The sequence below is a fragment of the Enoplosus armatus genome, chromosome 8, assembly GCF_043641665.1.
Source record: "Enoplosus armatus isolate fEnoArm2 chromosome 8, fEnoArm2.hap1, whole genome shotgun sequence".
NCBI classification, from domain to species: Eukaryota; Metazoa; Chordata; class Actinopteri; order Centrarchiformes; family Enoplosidae; genus Enoplosus; species Enoplosus armatus.
In genome coordinates this window covers 26,332,386-26,356,324 of record NC_092187.1, presented here as the reverse complement: position 1 = coordinate 26,356,324, position 23,939 = coordinate 26,332,386, and the positions used below count along the sequence as shown (strand labels likewise).

Here is a 23,939-nt window from a genome sequence, read left to right as displayed (position 1 = left end):
TCTTCATGTATCAAACATCAAAGTGTTTCCTCTAAAATGAAGTTTTTTATTGAAACCTTCCAGCAGATTCAATGATTTATTGATCAGCTGAGCTTCTGAATACAAACTGATTGATTCAAATAATTATACATAATACAATATTGTTTCTATCAGATGAAACATTAAAAACATCAGATCATACAAACAATACAAGATTCAAATTGGCACAATTTAAAAAATCAGCAGCAGTCACATGACGTCACCATGACCTACACCAGATATCTATCTGATAGTGCTGTAGCTAAATTTAAGGAAGTGATTCCATCGGCATTTAATTCAGTGCCATGTCTCAACTGAGGACTCCTATGCTAACCTTAGTCCCTCCCAAATTGATAATTTTGTTGATGCTGCCGGCTCAATGCGACTGACACTCGACCCTACAAAAGAAGATAATAAAACAAAGAAAGTCAGCTCCATGGTATAACCCCCAAACCCACAAATTAAAGCAAACGTCGCAGAAACTTGAAAGGAAATGGCGCTCCACCAAACTGGAAGAAACACATTTGGTTTGGCAATATAGTCTTTGAACTTATAGGAAGGCCCTCTGTAAAGCCAGAACAGCCTATTACTCATTACTAATACAGGAAAAAATATAAATATATACAGTGAGGTCCAAAGGTCTGAGACCACCAGTCAAGATCCTTCTATTTTGCATTTGTAATGTAATACTATTGTTTTCATTACAAATGATAATATCAGCTTAACAACTTGAGAGAAAAGTTGAATCTTTGAAAGATGTTCAGGGATTTCAGAGAATCTTAGTCTTTGGTATGTCCCCCTTTTGCTTTAATGACAGCATGCATTCCAGCTGGCATGGACTCCACAGGTTTGTGCCAAACCTGATGACCCATGTTATCCCAGCATGACCTGACAATGTTCCAGAGGGCTTCTTGTGATGTCACAGAAGGCTTGGCTTTCCCCCATAAATAGTTCAATGGGGTTGAGGTCAGGTGACTGTGGAGGAAAGTCCATGACAGTCAGGACTCCTTGGTCTTCTTTGGTCTTCAAGTAGTTCTTACAAAGCTCTGAGGTGTGTTTGGGGTCCTTATCCTGCTGCAGTATGAATCCCTCTCCACAAAGATGCAGACCAGAGGGTACAGCATGTCTCTGAAGGATGGAGTGGTGCTTCTCCTTGGTCAGGGTGTAGTCGATTCACTGCAGGGGTCCAACTCCAGAGTAGGCAAACCCCCCCAGACTTGAATATTCCCACCACCACGTTTCCCTGTTGGTTTGATCCACTGCGGTATCATTCTCTCTCCTGCTCGTCTCCTTACATACACCCTTCTGTTACTGCCAGAAGTCTCTAACCTGGATTCATCAGTAAATAGGACTTTTCTTCATCCACAGTAAAATGCTGCTTAGCCCACCCCAAGAGTTTGGCCTTGTTTCCCCTTCTGAGAAGTGGTTTAGAAACTGCTACTGGTCCTCTGAGACCACTACAAGACAGCATTCTTTTGACAGGACTTTTGCTGATTGGAGTCTGGTGTTCTTTATTTAACAGATTGTGTATCTGTGATGAAGGTGCTTTTCTATCTCTTGGGGAACTAAGCTTGATCTGTTGGTCTGCCTGATCGAGCTTTGGATACAACTGATCCCATTTCTGCAAAGTGTTTTAGAGTTCCATGCACTGCCCCCTTAGAAACCTTTAGTCTGGCCATGATTTGACGCTGAGAAAGCCCCTCTTTGCAGTTTGACTTCTGACACTTTCACTTAGTTCTGATGTCATGTTTCCCACAATCACAATGCTGCTTAATGAGCAATGACCTGCTGGAAACTTGAGGCGCAGCCATATTTAGAACAGGTGAACACCGGCTGCAAGATCATTGAACGAGCCTCCGATGTCATCTGAACACATGCTTCGATGGAAGGACACAACTCAAAGACATCTGACCTTTTGGACGAAGGAGTTCAGTTGGTCAATGCCACAAATTTACTTAAATTTGATTGCCTAAAAATAGTGCAGAATCAAAATATTTCTTCATTTTACATGTCATAACTTATTGTGTTTTGAAATGTTTCGGACTCCTCAAACTTTGTGATTATTTCCAGGTTTATGTGAAAATATTTGGGATTTTCAATGTGGTCTCAGACTTTTGGACCCCACTGTATATATTATTTTTTTATGTAATCTTATTAATCTTCAAGGGAACTTAATGAGTCACAGGATGTGTTCAGGGACAACAATGAGTGTAGGTCATCTGTGGTTTAGCAGCTCTTGATGGTGTAGGTGTGAAACAAGAGACACAGAAAGCTGCACTAATTCAAACAGACAGAAGTGAGAGAAGTGAGACAGACGAGTGCGAGACAGACGAGAGAGAGACAGACGAGTGAGACAGACAAGTGAGAGACAGACGACTGAGACAGACGACTGAGAGAGACAAGTGAGACAGACAAGTGAGACAGACAAGTGAGAGACAGACGAGTGAGAGACAGACCAGCGAGAGACAGATAAGTGAGAGACAGACCAGTGAGAGACAGACCAGTGAGAGACAGACGACTGAGACAGATAAGTGAGAGACAGATAAGTGAGAGACAGATAAGTGAGAGACAGACCAGTGAGAGACAGACCAGTGAGACAGACAAGTGAGAGACAGACCAGTGAGAGACAGATGACTGAGACAGACAAGTCAGACAGACGAGTGAGAGACAGACAAGTGAGACAGACAAGTCAGACAGACGAGTGAGAGAGAGACGACTGAGACAGACCAGTGAGAGACAGACAACTGAGACAGACAAGTGAGACAGATGACTGAGACAGACCAGTGAGAGACAGATGACTGAGACAGACAAGTCAGACAGACGAGTGAGAGACAGACAAGTGAGACAGACAAGTCAGACAGACGAGTGAGAGAGAGACGACTGAGACAGACCAGTGAGAGACAGACAACTGAGACAGACAAGTGAGACAGATGACTGAGACAGACCAGTGAGAGACAGACGACTGAGACAGACAGCGAGAGACAGACGACTGAGACAGACAAGTGAGACAGACCAGTGAGAGACAGACGACTGAGACAGACCAGTGAGACAGACCAGTGAGAGACAGACCTGAGTGTCAGGTCTTCAGTTAGACGGCTTATTATACATGAATGAAAACTGTGTTATAAATATATTTAATAGGGATGAACAATATCTAATCATTATGAAATGATAGTCGTTAGTAATCAAATTTCAGCTGATAATCACTTCCGATGACGAGGAGGTGAACAGGTGAACATGAATCAGTCTATTAATTATTCAACACATTGAAACTAGAAACTAAGATTGTTTACATTTTATTCTCTGAAGACTACATATAGATTCTTTATCAGAAAAATAAACATCTCGATCTAAAAATTGATATTTATATTATATTTTCATCTTCATGGTTTTGCATTTGTAAGATTAATACTATTAATTACTATTAACTATAATAATAATTAAGATTATCAGTTATCAGCCCTGATGGCTCTAATATTTATAAAATGATTTATTTATTATTATTCATACAAGTGGGGGAAGTTATAAACAGTCCTCACTGCTGACATCACTGTAAAGACCTGCTGATTCAGCAGAGTGTGTGTTATCCAGTTTAACTCGAGGTCTTGGTTCACTTTTTCACTTTTAAATGGCATAGATCACCATGGTAACCGTGGTAGATCGTAACAGATCAGGTTAACTTCTGAACACTGACCAATCAGATCACTGGAAACATCATTCTACAGGATTCACAAAAGATCAATATTTGTATCGATCAGTAGAGTCAGTTTCTGTTCAGACGTTCAGGTGTGACTCTGGTTTTAGAACAAGTTTATGACTCTAAATACATGATGGCGATTAAAAGTCTTTCAATAAAGTTTGTTTGAATCCCGGAAGTCAAACTCTCTGTTGTCTTTCATTAGACAAATTATCCAAACTGTTAAACAGGAGATGATTAAGTCACACAGGATGTACTAATATTCTGTAATGCTCCAGGTCAGTCTGAGAAACCTAAAAACATCTTCACAGTTTAAAATCACTTTCAGTCACATGATCAACCTGCTCCCTGTGTGTGTGTGTGTGTGTGTGTGTGTCTCCATGGTAACCAGTAAAAACAGCAGATCTCTTCCATCAGAGACTCAGAGAGAGACTCTTCTTCGTCTGTGGTTCACTCCTTCTCCTCTCTCTTCATCCCTTTCTCCTCCTCCTCCTCCTCCTCTTCCCCCTCTCTCTCCCCCAACAGGACACACAGCTCTGCCAGTCTCTGTTGCATTTTGGGAATCCCCGACAGCTGATTCTCCAGCCGGTGTTTCTCCTCCTGAGAGACGAGACAGGAAGCAGATAAGGAGTTGGACTGTGTCAATGTGTTCTATTTAAATAAAGTTTCACTGTAACACTGATCATCAATACAGGAACTAAACTGATGATGGACTGCAGCCCTGCAGGCAGTCATATCCATGGATGTATAAAAAGACCTGGAAATGGCGCGGCTGCTCAGCTTTGCTTCCACTTCAGCCCAGTGGTCACTCGCAGTATTACAGCGAAGCATCTTCCCATAGACCTCCATTATAAAAGATACATCTGTAAAACTGCTGACAGTCAATATGACTCTTTCTGTTATGAATGTTGGATCCACGAAGGTTCTATATTTGTAAAACTTTCCTGGATGGATAGAAGCCAAAAGTCTGCCTCTAAACCGCCACCCGCTCCTCGGTTCCCTGCTCCATGTGATTGGAGGTTTTTGCTTGGGGATAGAACCCTGATCCTCTGGTTGGGGATAGTCCTGCTCAAAAATCATAATCCCAATTGTTTTGGTCAATATCGAGATCACAATTATTTAACACTAACTAAACATCCGCAGCCTGGCTGACAGAGGCACACCACTGTATAGGTGAGGAGTGCGCTGGATTTATATTTTATATCAAGACAAAAGAGAGCGTAGTGGAGAAATGGAATGCAGCCCAACAATCGTTTTATCTCGATTGTCTTGTTTTCATAATCGTTGGAAGTCAAAATGGTAACTGAAAATAAAATTGGATTAATTGCCCAGGCCTATTGGGTGAGCACAACTCTAAGGCAGCATTCAGACCAAATCTGGCATTGCCACAAAAATGCCAGTCCTCATGCAGCAGTGGTGACCACGGGGGGTTCCAGAAAAAATGCAGCACTGCTTGTGGCGAAAAGTTGAGACGGATTCAATCCGACGTCACGCTGCGGTGGCCAATCACATAGACCGCTGATCAGACCGGAAGACGCCCACAAGAAGAAGAACCTTGTTTACCTTTTACCGGCATACTAGCAGCATGAATGACGTGAATGATGTTTCACGTGTGCTCTTTGGCCTTGTACACCAGTTTAAACCTCACGATCATGAGAGGCCGAGTGCAAGTGCACTACCGCCACCTTGTGGATTGGGGGTTAAAGTTCACAACATGACGTCACACGTTGTGTTAAACACCGCAACGGCTAGATTTGGTCTGAATGCAGCCTAACTACCAGGCCACCAACAGGGTTAGATGTCTGGGGCTCCTGCTCTGCTTTCAAAAATACCACCATTATTTACACCAGGCACCCCAAACATCACAGATTTGAACTTGAACCCGTCTCCCACTGAGTCTTTGTCCCCAAAAGTAAGGTGAGTCCCCACAATGTGATCTGTAAACAGATGTATGTCCCCATAACAAGTAATACACGCTCTAATACACACACACACACACACACACACACACACACACACACACACACATCATGTGCCGGAGGCCTGTTGTTGTGCTGCTGCTGGTTACCATGGTTACCACAGCAGGGGCTATGGGGTCAGCTGAGGAGGTTCACAGTTATTTTAACATCTTCACTGAGCTGAGAGTGATGAGTTCTGCAGGGTTAGAGTTGAGCACTTTATATCAAATATAATAATAATAATAATAATAATAATAATAATAATACAATAATTAAAATAGTTTGGGGGGTTTGTGATTGGAATACAGTTAAACTATATTCCAACAACCTGTAAAGCACTTTGTAACTTTATGTTGTGTAAATAAAGGTAATTATTATTATAATCAATCAGCTGATTAGTGTGATTGAGACACTGCGGTCAAATGACTCAGCAACCAACAAAACCAAATGTCATCTACTTTATTACATATTTAAACTATTTTCCTGCTCCAATTATTATTCTGTCATAACTCTGAGATGCAGATTCAATAAACAATCTGATGACCAGGAAGTTGATCCTGTTTTTGTTTTTTAGGATGTTTTTGGTTTTTGGAACATTAACTTTAATATAAATGTAAACAGGAGATGCTGGTGTGTTTGATTTAAACACCAGAACAGATGGAGAGACACAGACCTGCAGAGAGAGACGAGTGGTGGCATCCAGAGGTTCAAACCTCCATCCTCCTTCTCCATCAAACTGAAGCAGGTGAGAGTGGTACTTCCTGTTAGAGGACACAGAAGAAGAAGAAGAAGAAGAAGAAGAAGACAGTCACTTAAGAATCAGGGTGTGGCAGCTGAGATCAGCTCAGAGCTCTGCTGCCCCCTGCAGGCTGAGTATATATATCTATATATACACTATATTGCCAAAAGTATTCACTCACCCATCCAAATAATTGAAATCAGGTGTTCCAATCACTTCCATGGCCACAGGTGTATAAAATCATGCACCAAGGCATGCAGACTGTTTCTACAAACATTTGTGAAAGAATGGGTCGCTCTCAGGAGCTCAGTGAATTCCAGCGTGGTACTGTGATAGGATGCCACCTGTGCAACAAGTCCAGTCGTGGAATTTCCTCGCTCCTAAATATTCCACAGTCAACTGTCAGTGGTATTATAACAAAGTGGAAGCGATTGGGAACGACAGCAACTCAGCCACGAAGTGGTAGGCCACGTAAAATGACAGAGCAGGATCAGCGGATGCTGAGGCGCATAGTGCGCAGAGGTCGCCAACTTTCTGCAGAGTCAATCGCTACAGACCTCCAAACTTCATGTGGCCTTCAGATTAGCTCAAGAACAGTGCGTAGAGAGCTTCATGGAATGGGTTTCCATGGCCGAGCAGCTGCATCCAAGCCATACATCACCAAGTGCAATGCAAAGCATCGGATGCAGTGGTGTAAAGCACGCCGCCACTGGACTCTAGAGCAGTGGAGACGCGTTCTCTGGAGTGACGAATCGCGCTTCACCATCTGGCAATCTGATGGACGAGTCTGGGTTTGGCGGTTGCCAGGAGAACGGTACTTGTCTGACTGCATTGTGCCAAGTGTTAAGTTTGGTGGAGGGGGGATTATGGTGTGGGGTTGTTTTTCAGGAGCTGGGCTTGGCCCCTTAGTTCCAGTGAAAGGAACTCTGAATGCTTCAGCATACCAAGAGATTTTGGACACTTCCATGCTCCCAACTTTGTGGGAACAGTTTGGGGATGGCCCCTTCCTGTTCCAACATGACTGCACCAGTGCACAAAGCAAGGTCCATAAAGACATGGATGACAGAGTTTGGTGTGGATGAACTTGACTGGCCTGCACAGAGTCCTGACCTCAACCCGATAGAACACCTTTGGGATGAATTAGAGCGGAGACTGAGAGCCAGGCCTTCTCGTCCAACATCAGTGTGTGACCTCACAAATGCGCTTCTGGAAGAATGGTCAAAAATTCCCATAAACACACTCCTAAACCTTGTGGAAAGCCTTCCCAGAAGAGTTGAAGCTGTTATAGCTGCAAAGGGTGGGCCGACGTCATATTAAACCCTATGGATTAAGAATGGGATGTCACTTAAATTCATATGCGAGTCAAGGCAGGTGAGCCAATACTTTTGGCAATATAGTGTATCTATATATAGATATATATACTATAACAATGCCTTTGACATGTTTGTGGCCTACGGAAGCCTCAACGACAAGTCCCTAATGGATGGCCTCAACTTCAGCCTGAGCAACATGCAGTATTCTAACCAGCAATTCCAGCCAGTCATGGTTAACTAAAACTCATCATCAAGATGTTATTTATGAATGTGGTACTTCAGGAAGTATATACATACAGTGCTTAACAAATTTATTAGACCACCACCCAGTGTAAGGTGTTTGCCACCGCTGCCCTAAATTAACAGTATTGCTGATTACCAAAATATTTTTTTATGTTTCTGTAATGGTTAATCCACCAGTATGTGCAAGCTCTTTAATCAAAATGATATCTTTATATCTTTAATGCTAAAATATAATTATTGTTGTTATCCATGAATTTTCAAATTTACTGTTTTACAAAAAAGCAGAAAAAAATAGTAAAGCACATTGTTATTTTTTGATTGAGATGCCAAATTACAGTTATTTACTTGCATTCCTGAACAGAAAAATGTGTTTTAGTGGTTTTATGTTATTCTTGATTAATTTCTGACTTCTCAGAGAATTCCAGTGTGCTGGCTCAAATTTGGGTATAAAAACGTGAATTCAGTTTGAAATTCCTTACTCCTGTTCAAAATGGTGAAGCGTAGGGAACTCACTGAGAAAGAAAAAGCCCAAATTAAAGCACTTCATGATGCTGGATGGTCTTCGAGACAAATAGGGCAAGACATAAAGTGTTCTCACAGTGTGGTCAAGTATGCCTTGGACTCAAGGAAGAGGCCGAAAACGAAAGCTAACTGAAGCAGATGTCAGGCATCTCAAGATTTTAAGTACTACAGACAGAAGGAAGACCACTGCTGATCTTCAGGCAGAGATTAATGCTTGTAGATCAGAATCTGAGAAAGTCTCCAGAATGACCATAAGCAGACGACTGAAGGAACAAGGCTTAAAGGGAAGAATAGCTGCTAAGAAGCCATTATTGAGGTCTGCAAACATCCAAAAACGCCTAAAATTTGCTAGGGAGCACAAACACTGGACTGTAGATGACTGGAAGAAGGTACTCTGGACGGACGAGTCCAAGTTTGAACTCTTCGGTCAGCATCGTCGTGTTTATGCCCGCAGAAAAGCTGGAGAACGTTTTGATGCCAGATGCATTGCACTCACAGTGAAACACGGTGGAGATTCCATTATGGTATGGGGTTCCATTTGTGGACACGGCATGGGCAAATTAGTTAAATTCCGACAGTATCATGAACAATAAGGTCTATCACAACATCTTAGCGCATCATGGAATCCCTTCTGGATTGAATCTGATTGGTCGTGGGTTCATATACCAAGAAGACAATGACCCCAAGCATACTGGAAAGCTGTGCAGAGACTACTTGACGTGAAGTTTGTGTGTGTGTGTGTGTGTGTGTGTGTGTGTGTGTGTGTGTGTGTGTACACATTTTTTGGAATTTCTGTCTGAAAGTGAGGACATTTTGGCCGGTCCTCACTTTCAGACATTCCTTCAAAGGGCTGTGTGAAGTTTCAGACTTGGTTTTAAGGTTCAGGTTAGAATTAGGTTTAGGTTTAGGTTAGGGTTAGGTTGCTAGGGATGGTTAGGGTTAGGGTAATGGGCTAGAGAATGCATTATGTCAATGAAGGTCCTCACAAGTATAGAAGTACAAGTTTGTGTGTTTGTGTACATGTATTACTCATGCTGTTGGGACATTAATCTGTTTACACAGTCACGTTGTAGGGACTTGCTTTCCTTTTGGGGACAAAAACACAAGTCAATCATGAAATTTTAGGGTGAAGACTTTTTTTCTATGATATGAATGTAAGTCAATGTAAGGTCCTCTGTAGTGATGGAAACACAATTTTGTGTGTGTGTGTATGTACTGACCACAGAGACGGTCTGTGTGTGATTGACAGCAGGGCTATCCCAGCATCCTTTGCAGCCTGGAAGATGTTTCCCTCCACGTCGATGCTGACGGCGCTCGTACACTCATCCAGCAGAGCGTAGCGAGGGCTGGGCAAGAGACATTCACACAACAGAGAGAGAGAGAGAGAGAGCGAGAGAGAGAGAGAGAGAGAGAGAGAGAGAGAGAGAGAGAGAGAGAGAGAGAGAGAGAGAGAGAGAGAGAGAGTCAGAGGTTAAACAGTCAGTAAACACTCATCATCAGTCTCTGATCCAGCTCCAGGCCATGGTGTCAGCAGACTCAGGGGGCCACACCGTCTACCTCTACCTGTGCATGACGGCGACCTCGCTTAACTGCTGCTTAACTCCACACTTGTGATGTCCACACAGACAGCTGCTGCTGCCCTGTCTTACTACACTGAGTTTACCTCAAGATTGAATGTTTAATTTCATTTCAATATAAATATCATTTGTATTTAGTGGCGTGTGCTCACTTTGTCAATGTGACTATCAACAGATCATTTTTACTGAGGACCGAAAGAAAATAGGTGACACGCCAATTCTCTAGATGACAGACCGCTGCAGCCGGGCCTGTCTTCTGTCTGTCTCCTCTCTGTTTCCTCTCTGTCTCATCTCTGTCTCCTCTCTGTATCCTCTCTGTCTCCTCTCTGTCTCCTCTCTGTATCCTGTCTGTCTCCTGTCTGTCTCCTGTCTGTTTCCTGTCTGTTTCCTGTCTGTATCCTGTCTGTCTCCTCTGTTTCCTCTGTCTCCTCTCTGTCTCCTCTCTGTCTCCTCTCTGTCTCCTCTCTGTATCCTCTCTGTTTCCTGTCTGTTGCCTCTCTGTGTCCTGTCTGTCTCCTGTCTGTCTCCTGTCTGTCTCCTGTCTGTCTCATCTCTGTCTCCTCTCTGTATCCTCTCTGTATCCTCTCTGTCTCCTCTCTGTCTCCTGTCTGTCTCCTGTCTGTCTCCTGTCTGTCTCCTGTCTGTTTCCTGTCTGTATCCTGTCTGTCTCCTCTGTTTCCTCTGTTTCCTCTCTGTCTCCTCTCTGTTTCCTCTCTGTCTCCTCTCTGTCTCCTCTCTGTCTCCTCTCTGTATCCTCTCTGTTTCCTGTCTGTTGCCTCTCTGTGTCCTGTCTGTGTCCTGTCTGTGTCCTGTCTGTCTCCTGTCTGTTTCCTCTGTTTCCTGTCTGTTTCCTGTCTGTTGCCTCTCTGTTTCCTCTCTGTCGCCTGTCTGTTTCCTCTCTGTTACCTCTCTGTCTCCTGTCTGTTTCCTCTGTCTCCTGTCTGTTTCCTCTCTGTTTCCTGTCTGTTGCCTCTCTGTTTCCTCTCTGTTACCTCTCTGTCTCCTGTCTGTTTCCTCTCTGTTACCTCTCTGTTTCCTCTCTGTCTCCTGTCTGTTTCCTCTCTGTTTCTTCTCTGTCGCCTGTCGGTTTCCTGTCTGTATCCTCTCTGTTGCCTCTGTTTCCTGTCTGTTGCCTCTCTGTTTCCTGTCTGTTGCCTCTCTGTTTCCTGTCTGTTGCCTCTCTGTTTCCTGTCTGTTGCCTCTCTGTTTCCTGTCTGTTTCCTCTCTGTCACCTGTCTGTATCCTCCCTGTTTCCTCTCTGTTTCCTCTCTGTTTCCTGTCTGTTGCCTCTCTGTTGCCTGTCTGTTGCCGATCTGTTTCCTCTCTGTCGGTCTCCTGTCTGTATGTCCCGTCTGTCTCTTTGCTGTCTCCTGTCTGTCTCCTGCCTCCTGCCGGATCTACTCAGTGAGGGGAATTATGGCTAACTGGAGGTCACTGAGGACATACACACCTCTCAAGCAAGCTGACTGGTTTGATTCAAGTCCCAAACAAATGCAAACACACTTTACACACAAAGTATTAAAGAAACCTGAGGGACCACGTTCGCCTTGAGTAAATATTTACCGATGGTAGAACATGCGAGCCATCCCTATCCTCTGTTTCTCTCCTCCAGACAGAACGTCTTTCCAGTCACTGACCGACTCCCAACCTGAAAGACAGAGACAGGGCATTATAACATGTAGTATCATAATAGTGACTCATTGTGTCTTCTTATGTACCAACAACAGGAGCTCTGTGTTGAAAAGGCAGTGTTGTTATCATCAGCATGTTTCACCATAGTTACAGTAAACTCAGTATTCTGACACAAGACTAGTTAACATGAAACATGATTTATTACAGATGTTCTTAAAATGATGATGAGAAGACTTAGTTGACATGTTGTGGCACAGCTCGTTCTGATTGGATCAGACGGTTTACCAGCAGATCAGCTGCTGAAACACCTTTGTCCTGATTAACTAATAAATCCTTAACACACACACACTGACCTCCCTCTCTGTCCAGGATGTAGAGCAGGTGGACGGTCCGAAGGATCTCCTCCAGATCTGAATCTCTGATTCCTCTCTGAACCATCTCCTCCACCGAGTCAGGGTAGATCACCTGGTCTCTGAGGGTCCCCTCTGACATGTAGGGCCTGTACAGTAAACAGTATTACATCACTACTACAGTACTACTACAGTACCACAGGTAGATCACCAGGGGTCTCATTTATAACCGTTGCGTACGCAAAGAACAGAGCCTGAAAGAGGCATACACCACTTCCCACGCAGAAGCTGTGTCTCTGTCTCTCTGTCTGTCTCTCTCTCTGTCTCTCAGAGTGCATGCTGGGAGATTGTGGTGTGTGAGTGAGACGCTGAGCGGTTGACTTTTTTCCGTTCTTTTTTCAGTAATGTGGTTTAATTTAAAATAGTTTCTTGGTGGTGGTTTGCTTTAGTTGATAGTTGGTGCACTTTGGTGGAGTTTGAGGTTTGTTGGGGGGTCTCTTGTCTCCTGCCGGTGTCTCAGACGCCATGGTAAATGGAGACTTCACCAGCGTCATGCGTGCAGCGTGGAGGACATCGGGCTGGCGGTGGAGGACATCGCTGGACACAGCAGTGTCAGATCGGCCGCGCGGATGAACAGTGCCGTCGTCATCTTCCTGGACCAGGTGGACAAGGTGAACCGCGCCATTGAGACAGGTATTTCTGTAAACTGGATGTTTGTGTCCGTGCTGCCGCTGACGCAGCTCCCAACTAAAGTTATCCTGTCCAATGTCCCTCCTTTCATTACCAATGAGTTTCTCAGTAGAGAATTCTCCAGCCACAGGAAAGTGGTTTCCCCGATTAAAAAGATCCTGTCTGGGTGCAGATCTCAGTTACTGAAGCATGTAGTGTCTCCCCGGAGACAGTTATATATATGATATTGAACAACCGGGACGAAGAGCTCAACCTCCGCTTCCACGTCAAAGTAGATGATTATGACTATGTGATATTTGTAACCTCATCGGCCATGAAGTGCTTTGGTTGCGGTGAGGAGGGACACACCGTGAAAGCCTGTCCGGGGCGCGGTGATCCGGATTGGCCTGGCTTGGGGAGCAGCGGGCGGAGCCCCGGAGCAGAGGAAACAGCAGCTGACCGGTCCGGCCCCCGCATCCGTGTGCCATACAGCGCCGTGTGGCAGCTGTGTCCGACCCAGTACACGGGGTATCAAGGAATAATGCACATGGACAAAATGGACTAGCCTGCCGCATCATTTTTTCACTTTGATTTTTGGGGTGTCTTTGAATTCAGCCCTCTGTAGGTTGATAATTTTCATTTCCATCAAACGATGTGGCATCCTTTTTTTCCCATTGAGATCTGATGTGTTTTCAAAGTGTTCCTGAAATTTTTTTGAGCAGTGTATAATGGTGGTACAGAGATCCCGGATCAAGATGACCCTTTTCCTCAGCTGGGCTTCGCCATACCTTTAGACGGACTTAAGGGACCATTACTGAAATCTAAATATGCTCAGAGTTCAGATTTATACATGTCAACTGGTAAAACAAAATATAAATACTGTATAAAGGCCTTAAACCGAATGGAAGACAGGATACAGTGTGGAGACACTGATCTTCAGTGGAGGATTCTACATGGGGCTTTAGCTGTGAATGTGTTTGAAGCAAAGATCAACCCAACTGTCTCCAGTTCATGTCCTTTCTGTGATCGTCCAGAAACTGGTTTTCACTGTTGTTCAGAATGTGAAAGGCTTGAACCTTTGTTTATTCAGGAGGTTTGACTGTGAATGGTCCATCACCACGTTCATGTTTGGTGCTGGGTACAACAAGAACAATGCAAAGAAATGGCAACTACTTAATTTTTTGGTAGGAGAAGCAAAGTTGTCTTTTTATAAGAGCAGGAAAAACAAGATGGAGAATGTTTCTTGTCTTGAGTTGGTTCCTCTGTTTGTGGCGTTAGTGAAAGCCGGGGGTGGGTTTTAGGTTTCATGTGGCCATGAAGTCTCAATGATTTCACCACAACGTGGTGTTATGATAATATAATCTGCTGAGTGATGGATGAAACATGATGTTTCAGTCCTGTGTTTACAGGAACTATCGTAGAATGAAAGTTATTTATTCATGTTTTTACTGGTTTAATGTATTTATGATATTCGTGTTAATAAAAATCAAAAAAACTGCCTCTCTCTGTCTGTCTGCTTGCTCATGGTGGGAACTGTTGGGTCTCTGTAATAATATTACAAAGAGTCGGTCTGGACCTGCTCTATATGAAAAGTGTCATGAGATGACTTTTGTTGTGATTTGGCGCTATATAAATAACACTGAATTGAATTTAATTGAATTGGTTGGTGTAGTGGGAAAATACAACACATTCCTTTTCTACCCTGAAGAGTTCATTTATGGTCACAGGCATTTGCTGTAGTACCCTTTAGCAGCAGACCAGATGGGAGCGAAACATTGGCTGCAAGATGACTCATTCAGAGCTTTGGAAGGCTGAGAATCAGAATCAGAATCAGAAATACTTTATTGATCCCGGGGGGAAATTGTACTGAGCCACTCTGAATCAAGTTACCGATCCAGTCTGTTTTTGCCGTCCCCAGACTATCTAATGAGCCAGAAAGGTGGGTCCCTGGAGCATGCTGCTTCTGCTGTCAGAATGAACTCGGCTCGGGCACACTTGGCATGACGACCAGGTGTTGAGGGCAAGCACCATCCGCATCTGATTGTCAGCAGAGAAAAACTGCATCCAACGAGGAAGGCAACTGGCTTTGTCAAGGAAACGGAGAAGCCACAGTAGCACAAAAGAGTGGGCTTCGTGCCACCGCTCGGGACTGGCAGCTGAAAGTCAACCTAGAGAGGCAGCTGAAGTTCCATAATGACACCATCACAGAGACCTCACTGAGGACAGATATGGTCCTGATGTGAAAGAACAACTGGACGGTGTAGTAGTGGTAGCAGTATTACCTCTGAGGGATGTAGAACATGTGCTGTGGTTCTGGGCGGTACAGTACTCCCCCATAAACTGGCCACAGTCCACTGAGGATTCTGAACAGAGAACTCTTCCCACAGCCGTTTGGACCAGTAATCAACACATTCATTCCGTCATCCACCTGAAAGACACAGAGAGAAGATGCTCATTTTTAAACCTAAATTTACAGATTCACAGAAAAGAGAAACAAAAAGCCAGTTAAAAACAAAATGCTTGCTTGCTGCTTGTTTTGTGGATTTTTACACAAAGAACTTGTTCATTAATGAACAGGGGAACAATACTCAATCTGATCCAGTTCATGTACTCAAACAGCCCCACCCCAGCTCATTAGCTACAATAGCATCCATGTTGGACTCTAGATTGCTGTTGCTGTGAAATGTAGAAACTTGAAGTGGAGGTGTCACTGAAGTTCTTCTCTGGACTGACTGACAAACGGAAGTATTTTACAATGCTATGTCTGCGTGGTACTGAAATCCAGTGCTCACTATATGCTGATGATTTAGTTCTATTTCAAAACAATCGCAATAAAACAAGCTGAGCTGATCCACTGGTTCAGTACCGCCACCAATACAGACTTTATGAAGCAAATCAGGTATCAGCCATGACGTCACAGATCCACATTAAATCCAGTTTTTTTGCTCTTAGTTACAATCATTCAGTCACAGCGAGCTGCTGACTCAGTTTTTATCTTCTCATGTTATTTTACATAAACATAATCCCAGCCAGCTCCACACAGTGAGGTTCACAGGTTTTACATTTGGGGAAAAGAGAGCACTGATATCAGATCAGTTCTCTGTGTCAGCAGATACTCAGATTGCTGCATCTCTAAATAAAACTTTAGGAAGCTGTAGCTAAAAATCCTTCAACTTTGTTAACTTTGTTGACTTGCCGTCAGTGTTTCGAGGCCGGAAGTTAATATCACAGAGAATGTTTGTGTGTGTTTGTTTGTTCGTTTGTCATCTCTGCAGCTCTCACAGTGAAGGTTTGTGTTTCTGTGTGTGTATGTGTGTGTGTGAGAGACAGATTAATATCAGATCTGAAACTTTCTTCAGAGTTGTGACTGCAGAGCTGACATCTTCCTCATAACGACACTCTGCTCTGATACACGCTCTGTGATTGGTCCGTTCTCTCAAAGAGGTCAAAGGTTGAAAATCACATAACAGAGAGGAGTTTCTGTTTCCATCAATGTTCTTCTTTTGTCATGCTTCCTTCTCTTCCTCTTTTTTTTTGAGTCTACCACAAAAATGTCTCTCTATAATCCCTCTATTGTGTGTCTGTGTACGAACACACACACACACAGTGTTTCAGTAAATGCTAATGAGCTGCAGGCTCTGCTCTGACCTTTGACCTGGAGAACTGGTAAAAGAATGAGAGAAGAGGAAGAGATTAAAGAGAGATGGAAAAAGAGATAAGGAGTGCAGAGGGGGGGTGACCGCACTGAGCGTGCTCAGTAGCAGAGTGACATCATCACCATCCTATGTGAGCAGACAGGATTTTATTTTCAATAAAAGTGATTAGAAAAAACACGTCGCCACCAATCAGAAAAAACTTCCTCTTTTTTTTTAAACTTTGTTGAAACAAATAAATAAGTGAAATTAAATTGACATTTAAACTTTACAGAATGTTTAATAATTCAGTGCATAATAATAATTAATGCAACAACATCATTATTATCATATTAATAATGATATAACTTATACTTTAATCCAGTGTGAAGTCAACTGTAACTATGATCAACAAAGAACAGTCCAGGAACAACACTGCCACCATGTGGTCACCAACACACACTGCATCACTGAGCAGCTCTGTGTGTGTGTGTGTGTGTGTGTGTGTGTGTGTGTGTGTGTGTGTGTGTGTGTGTTACCTGGATGTTGAGGCTGGACACCACCACGTCTCCAGTTGGTGTGATAATGGGCAGGTTCTCACAGCGAATCCCCTTCTCCACACTGATCACATGACCTGCGCGCACGCACACACACACACACACACACACGTCTCAGACTGATTATCTTTTCTGAAACTGTGACAACTTAATAAATCTTAACTCTGCCTCTACCTGCCTACCTCTGATCTCCAGACGACCACAGACCCTCTGGCCATGCTGAACCACAGCTCCTCCTCCTCCTCTTCCTCCTCCTGTTAACTCTTCCTCTTTGTCTGCAGAGCGACGGTAGACTCCCTCATTCACATCTTCAAACACATCCAACATCTCAGAGACTCGAGCTGTGTAACCTGCCAACTCTGTCACCTGCAGATACACAATAAAGTTTAACTGAGATCAAGAACTGAGAGACTTGTGACCAGGTGTTCAATATAAAGCTGTACAAACAGGTGCACAGGAGGTGGTGGATGTAAAGGAGAAGGAGGAGGCAGAACATAAAGATCTAAAGATATTAGAGAAGAAATAAATGTGAAATGGTAACAACAAGAGCAGAGGAAGTGAAGGAAGAGGAGGAAAAGGAGCTAGAGATGGAAAGAGGTAGAAAACAGCAGGGAGAGGAGGACATGACGTAGCATAGGAGAAGAGGAGGAGTGAAAGGAGGAGCTAAAGGAGGTACAGAGGAGGAGGATGTGTACCTCCTTATATGAGCTCATGATCCTTTCCACAGCGTCGGCTGCAGCGTTGAGGAGGTTTCTGGCCGTGGTGAAGGCCTGTGTCCTCTCACTCACCAACTCCTCCTCCTTCATCACCATCGCCGCCTGCTTCGCCTCCTCAGAGTCTGAAGACACCACAGGTCAAAGGTCACAGCTGACATCACTCTGCTGTTCTCATGCTTTCATATTTGGTATACTCTAGTCTGTGTATGATGTATTCTTGGTTGGCATTTACCATATTTGGAGTATCCTGTGGCAGTGATGATGGGCACAGCAACCATCACGAGGCCGGAGGCGCTCCATACGTACTTCATGAGGAACTGTTCCAGCATGATGTACCAGAGACGCTTCAACAGAATCTGATGGATCTGAGAGGACAAAGACGTGTAGCTCCTCTGCAGCTGAGCCATCTCCACCTATCAAACACACCCAAACTCAATGTTATTATACAACACAGCGACAGCTACAAAGCTACTTTTCTGAATTTCTTGTCCACTAGGGGGCGTTTACCTTGTGTCCTCCATAGAAAGCGATCTCCTCTGAGTTGGCGATGATGCGAGAGTGCATGTATCTCAGGTCTCCTTTCCTCCTCGCCTCCTCAGCCACCAGCTTCCCAAATCGAGGCGAGCAGGAGCGCAGGACTTTAGCAGTGAGCACCACCACCAGGCCAGCAATGACGGATGGCCACGTGGTGTTCGCCCCTGCAAGGAGGAAGAGATCACAGTCTTCATCAGGACGTCTGGTGTTAAATCTTTAAACAGTAACACAGACACACTCTGACCTTCAGCATGTCTGGTGTTAACTGTAGACACAGTAACGCAGATGTACCTTTGGACTGTGCGGTGCGCAGCAGGGTGTAGCAGGTGACGACCACGTCCAGGATGGGTTTTGTCAGGTTGGAGTATAGATGGGCAATGGAGGCAGAAAACATGACGATGTCCTCAGTGAGAGACTGATCAGGATTGGACAGACGACCATCCATGTTACTGACACGGTAGTAAGTCTACAGAAACAGAGAGAACGTAACTCAGGCAAGCAAACTTTTTAATACAAAACTTTTCAGAACAAAAGTTACAACATGCTTTAAGCTGAATTCAAACTACATGTCAGCCAGACAATGGACCAACTCAACAGTCCCTGGGGAACTAAAATGGATGTGGAGCGTTTGAGAACTAAAATGAGCGTGGGGTGTCCGATAATTAAAATGGATGTGGGTCATTTGGGAACTAAAATAGACGGGGGACATTTGGGAACTAAAATGAGCACAGGGTGTTGGGAACTTAAAATGACACAGGGCATTTGGGAACTGAAATGTGCATGGAGCGTTTGGAAACTAAAATGAATGTGGGGCGTGTGGGAACTAAAATGGATGTGGGGCGTGTGGGAACTAAAATGGATGTGGGGCGTTTGGGAACTAACATGAGCACAGGGTGTTTGGAAACTAAAATGAGTGTGGGGCGTGTGGGAACTAAAATGGATGTGGGGCGTGTGGGAACTAAAATGGATGTGGGGCGTTTGGGAACTAACATGAGCACAGGGTGTTTGGAAACTAAAATGAATGTGGGGCGTGTGGGAACTAAAATGGATGTGGGGCGTTTGGGAACTAACATGAGCGTGGAGCATTTGGTAACTAAAATGAGCACAGGGTGTTTGGAAACTAAAATGAGTGTGGGGCGTTTGGGAACTGAAATGTGTGCCTGTGTGTATCAGTATGTGTGTGTTACCTGGTTGGTAAAGTACAGCTGGTAGGCATGGTCGACCAATCGGCTCCTGAACCTGAGGGTCAGCTGACCTTCCAGGAATCTGATGGCACTGTTGATGAAAGTTGCAGGAACTGCAACAAGGAGCCACTTACTGAGCTGCAGCACAAAGGCCTGAGGATCCTTCTGAACGATACACTTCACTATCACACCTGAAAGATCAATATTATTGATTAGTAATGTTCTTCTGCACACTGTAACACCTCTAACACGCAAATACACAGGACATTTGTCTACTGTTTTACAGACAGTGACTGACCGTCCAGAGCAGCAACGTAGATGGAAAGGAAGGTTCTGGACATCAGAGTGAGAGAGTGCAGAGACAGCAAGCCAATCTCTGGACACAGTAACCGTGGAAACAAGAGCTTCAACAGACGAGACAGTCTGCGGACAAAGTCCTTGTTCACTGATGGGAACCTGAGGACACAGAGAAACCAGATGACTGTGACAGGGTTCATTCCGTAGTGGATTCGGTAGTGCGCATGCACCAACCGTGCATGCAGCCTGTTAAAAGACGCTTTAAGTTTGTTTTCTTATTTTTTCTTACTTTTCTCCATATTCCTTTATCATAACGACTGACTTCTGAAGTTGCGCCCTCTCCAAACATGCTGGTAGAGAGAGTTCTGGTACTTTTTGTCCACTCTGGAATTACTTTCATTCTGACGTCAGCGTGTGACGTCATTCAATCCGCCATAGCCCGTCTACAGACTCAACACGCGAATGCATTCATTGCTATTTCGAGTGACTTCCACCACGTCACCATGGCTAAGACACTTCCCACCTTCACTCAGTATGTGAGCTGTCGTACTAGAGAGGAGAGGACCCTGGACTTGCTGTATGCTAACGTGAAAGATGCATACAGCTCCTCTCCCCTCCCCCCTCTGGGTAGGTCAGACCACAACCTAGTGCACCTCAACCCCTGTCCTGTGCCTCTGGTCAAGAGCCAGCCTGCAACCATAAGGACAGTGAGGAGATGGTCAGAGGAGGCTTATGAGACACTTCAGGGATGCTTTGAGGTGACTGACTGGCAGGCGCTCTGTGAGCCGCATGGAGAGGACATTGATGAGCTCACAGAGTGCATCATGGACTACATCAACTTCTGTGTGGACTCCACTGTCCCAGCAAGGACTGTCCATTGTTATTCAAACAACAAGCCATGGGTGACAAAAGGACATCAAGGCCATCCTGAATGCAAAGAAGAGGGCTTTCAGAGCTGGCAACAGGGAGGAGGTGGGAACGATCCAGGGGGAACTGAAGGTGAAGATCATGGAGGCCAAGGAGAAGTACAGGAGGAACCTGGAGTGGAAACTCCAGCAGAACAACATCAGAGAGGTCTGGAGTGGAATGAGGACCATCATTGGTTACAGGCAGACCAACAACAGAGGAGTTGAAGGTAGTGGGGACCGGGCCAACGAACTGAATCTGTTTTTCAACAGATATGACACCCCCCCCAACCTCTCCAACCTTTACTTATTCCACTAGCCCCCCCCCCCCCCCCGCTCCTCACAGCCCCCCACCCCGCTGTGAGAGCTTTCCTCACACCTCGTTCCCCAGTCCCCAGGCTGACGGCACTCTTCAACCTGATGACACCACCCCTCCCCCACTGGTCACCTCTACAGTGTGCTTCACTGCTGACCATGTTAGGAGACAGCTGATGAGACTCCACTCAAGCAGGCTGCAGGCCCTGATGGCGTCAGCCCCAGGGTGCTTAAAGCCTGTGAGTACTTCACCATGTCTTCAACATGAGTCTTTAGAGGGTCCGCGTCCTGTGGAAGACGTCCTGCCTTGTTCCTGTGCCGAAGACGCCGCGTCCCAGTGGCTCCAAGGACTACAGACCTGTGGCACTGACCTCCCACATCATGAAGACCCTGGAGAGACTCGTCCTGGAGCAGCTCCGGCCCTTGGTCAAGCCACACCTGGACCCCCTTCAGTTCGCCTATCAGCCCCGACTTGGAGTTGAGGATGCCATCATCTACCTGCTCAACCTTAAATATTATAAATGTGTATATTTTTTATATCTTATTTTTTATATGTTATTTTTGTACATACTCTCATTTCTAAATTTATGCTACTTTCTACTCTTGAATGGGAGCACCAGTAACTATAATTTCCCCCTGGGGATCAATAAAGAATGATTCTGATTCTGATCTGGAGGACCAGGAGTTAACAGTTAATCCAGCTCTGTTTGGGTTTAACTCGGGTTTATGGGTTCACAAAGCACTGATGATCTTTGTGAGTCCTGGTTTAGTATTTTTCTGGTGTTAATCTGGGTTAACACTGAACTGTGTTTTCACACACACACCTGCTGTCTCTCTTCTTCCCTTTGTTGTTGTCCTCAGAGCTGAAGGAGGAGGTGCTGACCATGCCCATAGGTAGATTAGCTCCACCCAGCTGTTTACCTGCTGCACTCCTCTGAAAACAAAACACACCCAGAGTTACCTGTAGTGTGTGTGTGTGTGTGTGTGTGTGGGTGTGTGTGTGTGTCTCACCTGTATTCTCCTCCAGACGTACAGTGACAGTTTTCTGACGGCATAGGCGGAGAGCAGCACGGCCGTCAGCTTCCTGAGTCTGGAGTTCTGACTCAGCTGAGCTGGCAGCTTCTGATAGGTCAGCTGCATGCTGACAGGCAGGTGACAGGCGACCAATCAGAGGACGGTCACAGCAGCACGTCACAGGGGGAGTCCAAAGTGTACCCGTGTACTGCAGCCTCGATGTCACGGAAACAACATGTTGACCTCAGGGCTGCAAAAATCATAACCCCAATTGTCACGATTATTTAACACAATCACTCACTGACTTTGGAAACTTTATTGAACTTTTAAATAGTAATTTAAATCTTTTTAACTTCAAGTGCTGTGGTGGGAAAAGTCGAGGGGGCTTTAATTTCTCTGTTTGGTTCCTTTATTGTTTGGTCATAGAGCACTTTGTGACTGATGATTAAACAACTAACTAAACATCCGCAGCCTTGCTGACAGAGGCACACCACTGTACAGGTAAGGACTGCGCTGGATTTATATTTTATATTAAGACAAAAGAGAGCGTCGTGGAGAAATGGAATGCGGCCCAACAATCGTTTTATCTCGATTGTCTTGTTTTCATAATAGTTGGAAGTGGTAAGTGGAAATAAAATTGGATTAATCGCTCAGCGCTACATCAGTCTTATCTTCCACCTGTAGAGACGGAGGAAGATCACCTGCTCAAGTAAATGTTAACTGCTGTAATCAATAAGACAGACAATCATAATCTACTTTAATTATAATCAAGCTAAAAATCTTGAAATCTAGATCTTGGTTCTCGTTCTTCTAGATTTAGCTTGATTCGTTTTGATGTGAATATATATATATCTATCTATATATATGGTTATTTTATCTGGAATCAGATGTTGTTGGCCATGTACAACTAAAACTCCAGTGTTCTGATTATCTGATCAGCTGTCCTCCGTGTTTATTGATTAGCTGAGTTTACTGATCAGTCAACAGGTCAAGCCGACAGTGACTGTTCAGAGCGCCCTCTGCTGGACCACAAGGAAAACTACTTTAAACACTGTGGTGTGATTACAGGCAATTAACAGCAGACCAGTTTGAAATATTGGAGCTGTTCCAATATTCAACTAATCAATTAGTCATTCAGCTAAATTTATTTGATAATAAACTGAACAATTTCAGGTTCGGGGGGAAACGAGCCGTTTGAAGAAGAAACTCTGACAGACATTTTTTATTTAATCGATTAATAGAGAAAACGATCAGCATATCAAAAGACAATTAAAACAACCTTCAGTTGCTGTTCTACCCCTTTGGAGATATTATTAATATCATATAATATTACTTCATTACCTTCTACTTTATCTGTCTCTTATTGTATATTATCTACAACAGTCACCGAATGTGTTTACATGCAAGTTTTTACAAGATCCTGGTTATGAAAACATCAGAGACCGGACAGAAACCAGGTCAACACCTGATCCAGGTTTTTGGTCTGTCATGCAGGTTGATACACACAGCAGTTAGATATTACTCTGCTTCAGTACACGTTTACTCATGTACTCTGCTTCAGTACACGTTTCATGTTTGTGTCATCCAGTTTATGTCAGTTATTGTCAGGTAGTGACCGTTTGCGTTAGTGAGCTTGGCTGATGTGTCATTAGACTAATAAACAGTAACTGAATGTGACCTCTTCGACCTCTAAAACACTTCAATAAAAGCGGACTGTCGGTGACCTGTTTAACATCCAGTCAGTTTGTTCACACCGACACGATCCGGTAAAACTGACTAGCGTTAAACCAGCAGCGGTGTAGTAGCTCCGGTTAGTTAGCTCTGGTTACCGTTAGCTCCGGTTAGTTAGCTTCTAACCGTAAACCCTGAGTGTAGCCGCCGGCTAACTGCACACAACTAACTTACTGTTTTTCACGGTGTTCCACAGTCAAACTGTCGCCTGACACCAGACCGAAGTAGAAGTTAAACTCGGGTTTCAAATCCCGGGAGCTAACAGAGCGATGCTAAGTAAAGCTAGCCGCTAACGGAACAGGAACTTTGTTGCGTCTCTGATCTGAACATGAAAAG

The 23,939-nt window shown here is 44.4% G+C and overlaps 1 protein-coding gene across 1 annotated transcript; it reads right to left on the bottom strand.

The window, feature by feature from the left end:
- Window positions 1-3,346: 3,346 nt before the first annotated feature.
- On the bottom strand, window positions 3,347-21,998 carry abcd1 (ATP-binding cassette, sub-family D (ALD), member 1). The gene is made up of 16 exons (XM_070910067.1): window positions 21,870-21,998; window positions 21,683-21,792; window positions 19,640-19,797; window positions 19,345-19,532; window positions 18,449-18,623; window positions 18,131-18,321; window positions 17,856-18,036; window positions 17,603-17,745; window positions 17,090-17,273; window positions 16,890-16,984; window positions 15,001-15,146; window positions 12,053-12,198; window positions 11,631-11,715; window positions 9,711-9,836; window positions 6,347-6,434; window positions 3,347-4,315 (listed from the first exon to the last, which is right to left on the bottom strand). Exons 1-16 carry the CDS (start codon window positions 21,996-21,998, stop codon window positions 4,166-4,168), a joined length of 2,295 nt encoding a protein of 764 aa, XP_070766168.1. The 3' UTR covers window positions 3,347-4,165.
- Window positions 21,999-23,939: the final 1,941 nt, after the last annotated feature.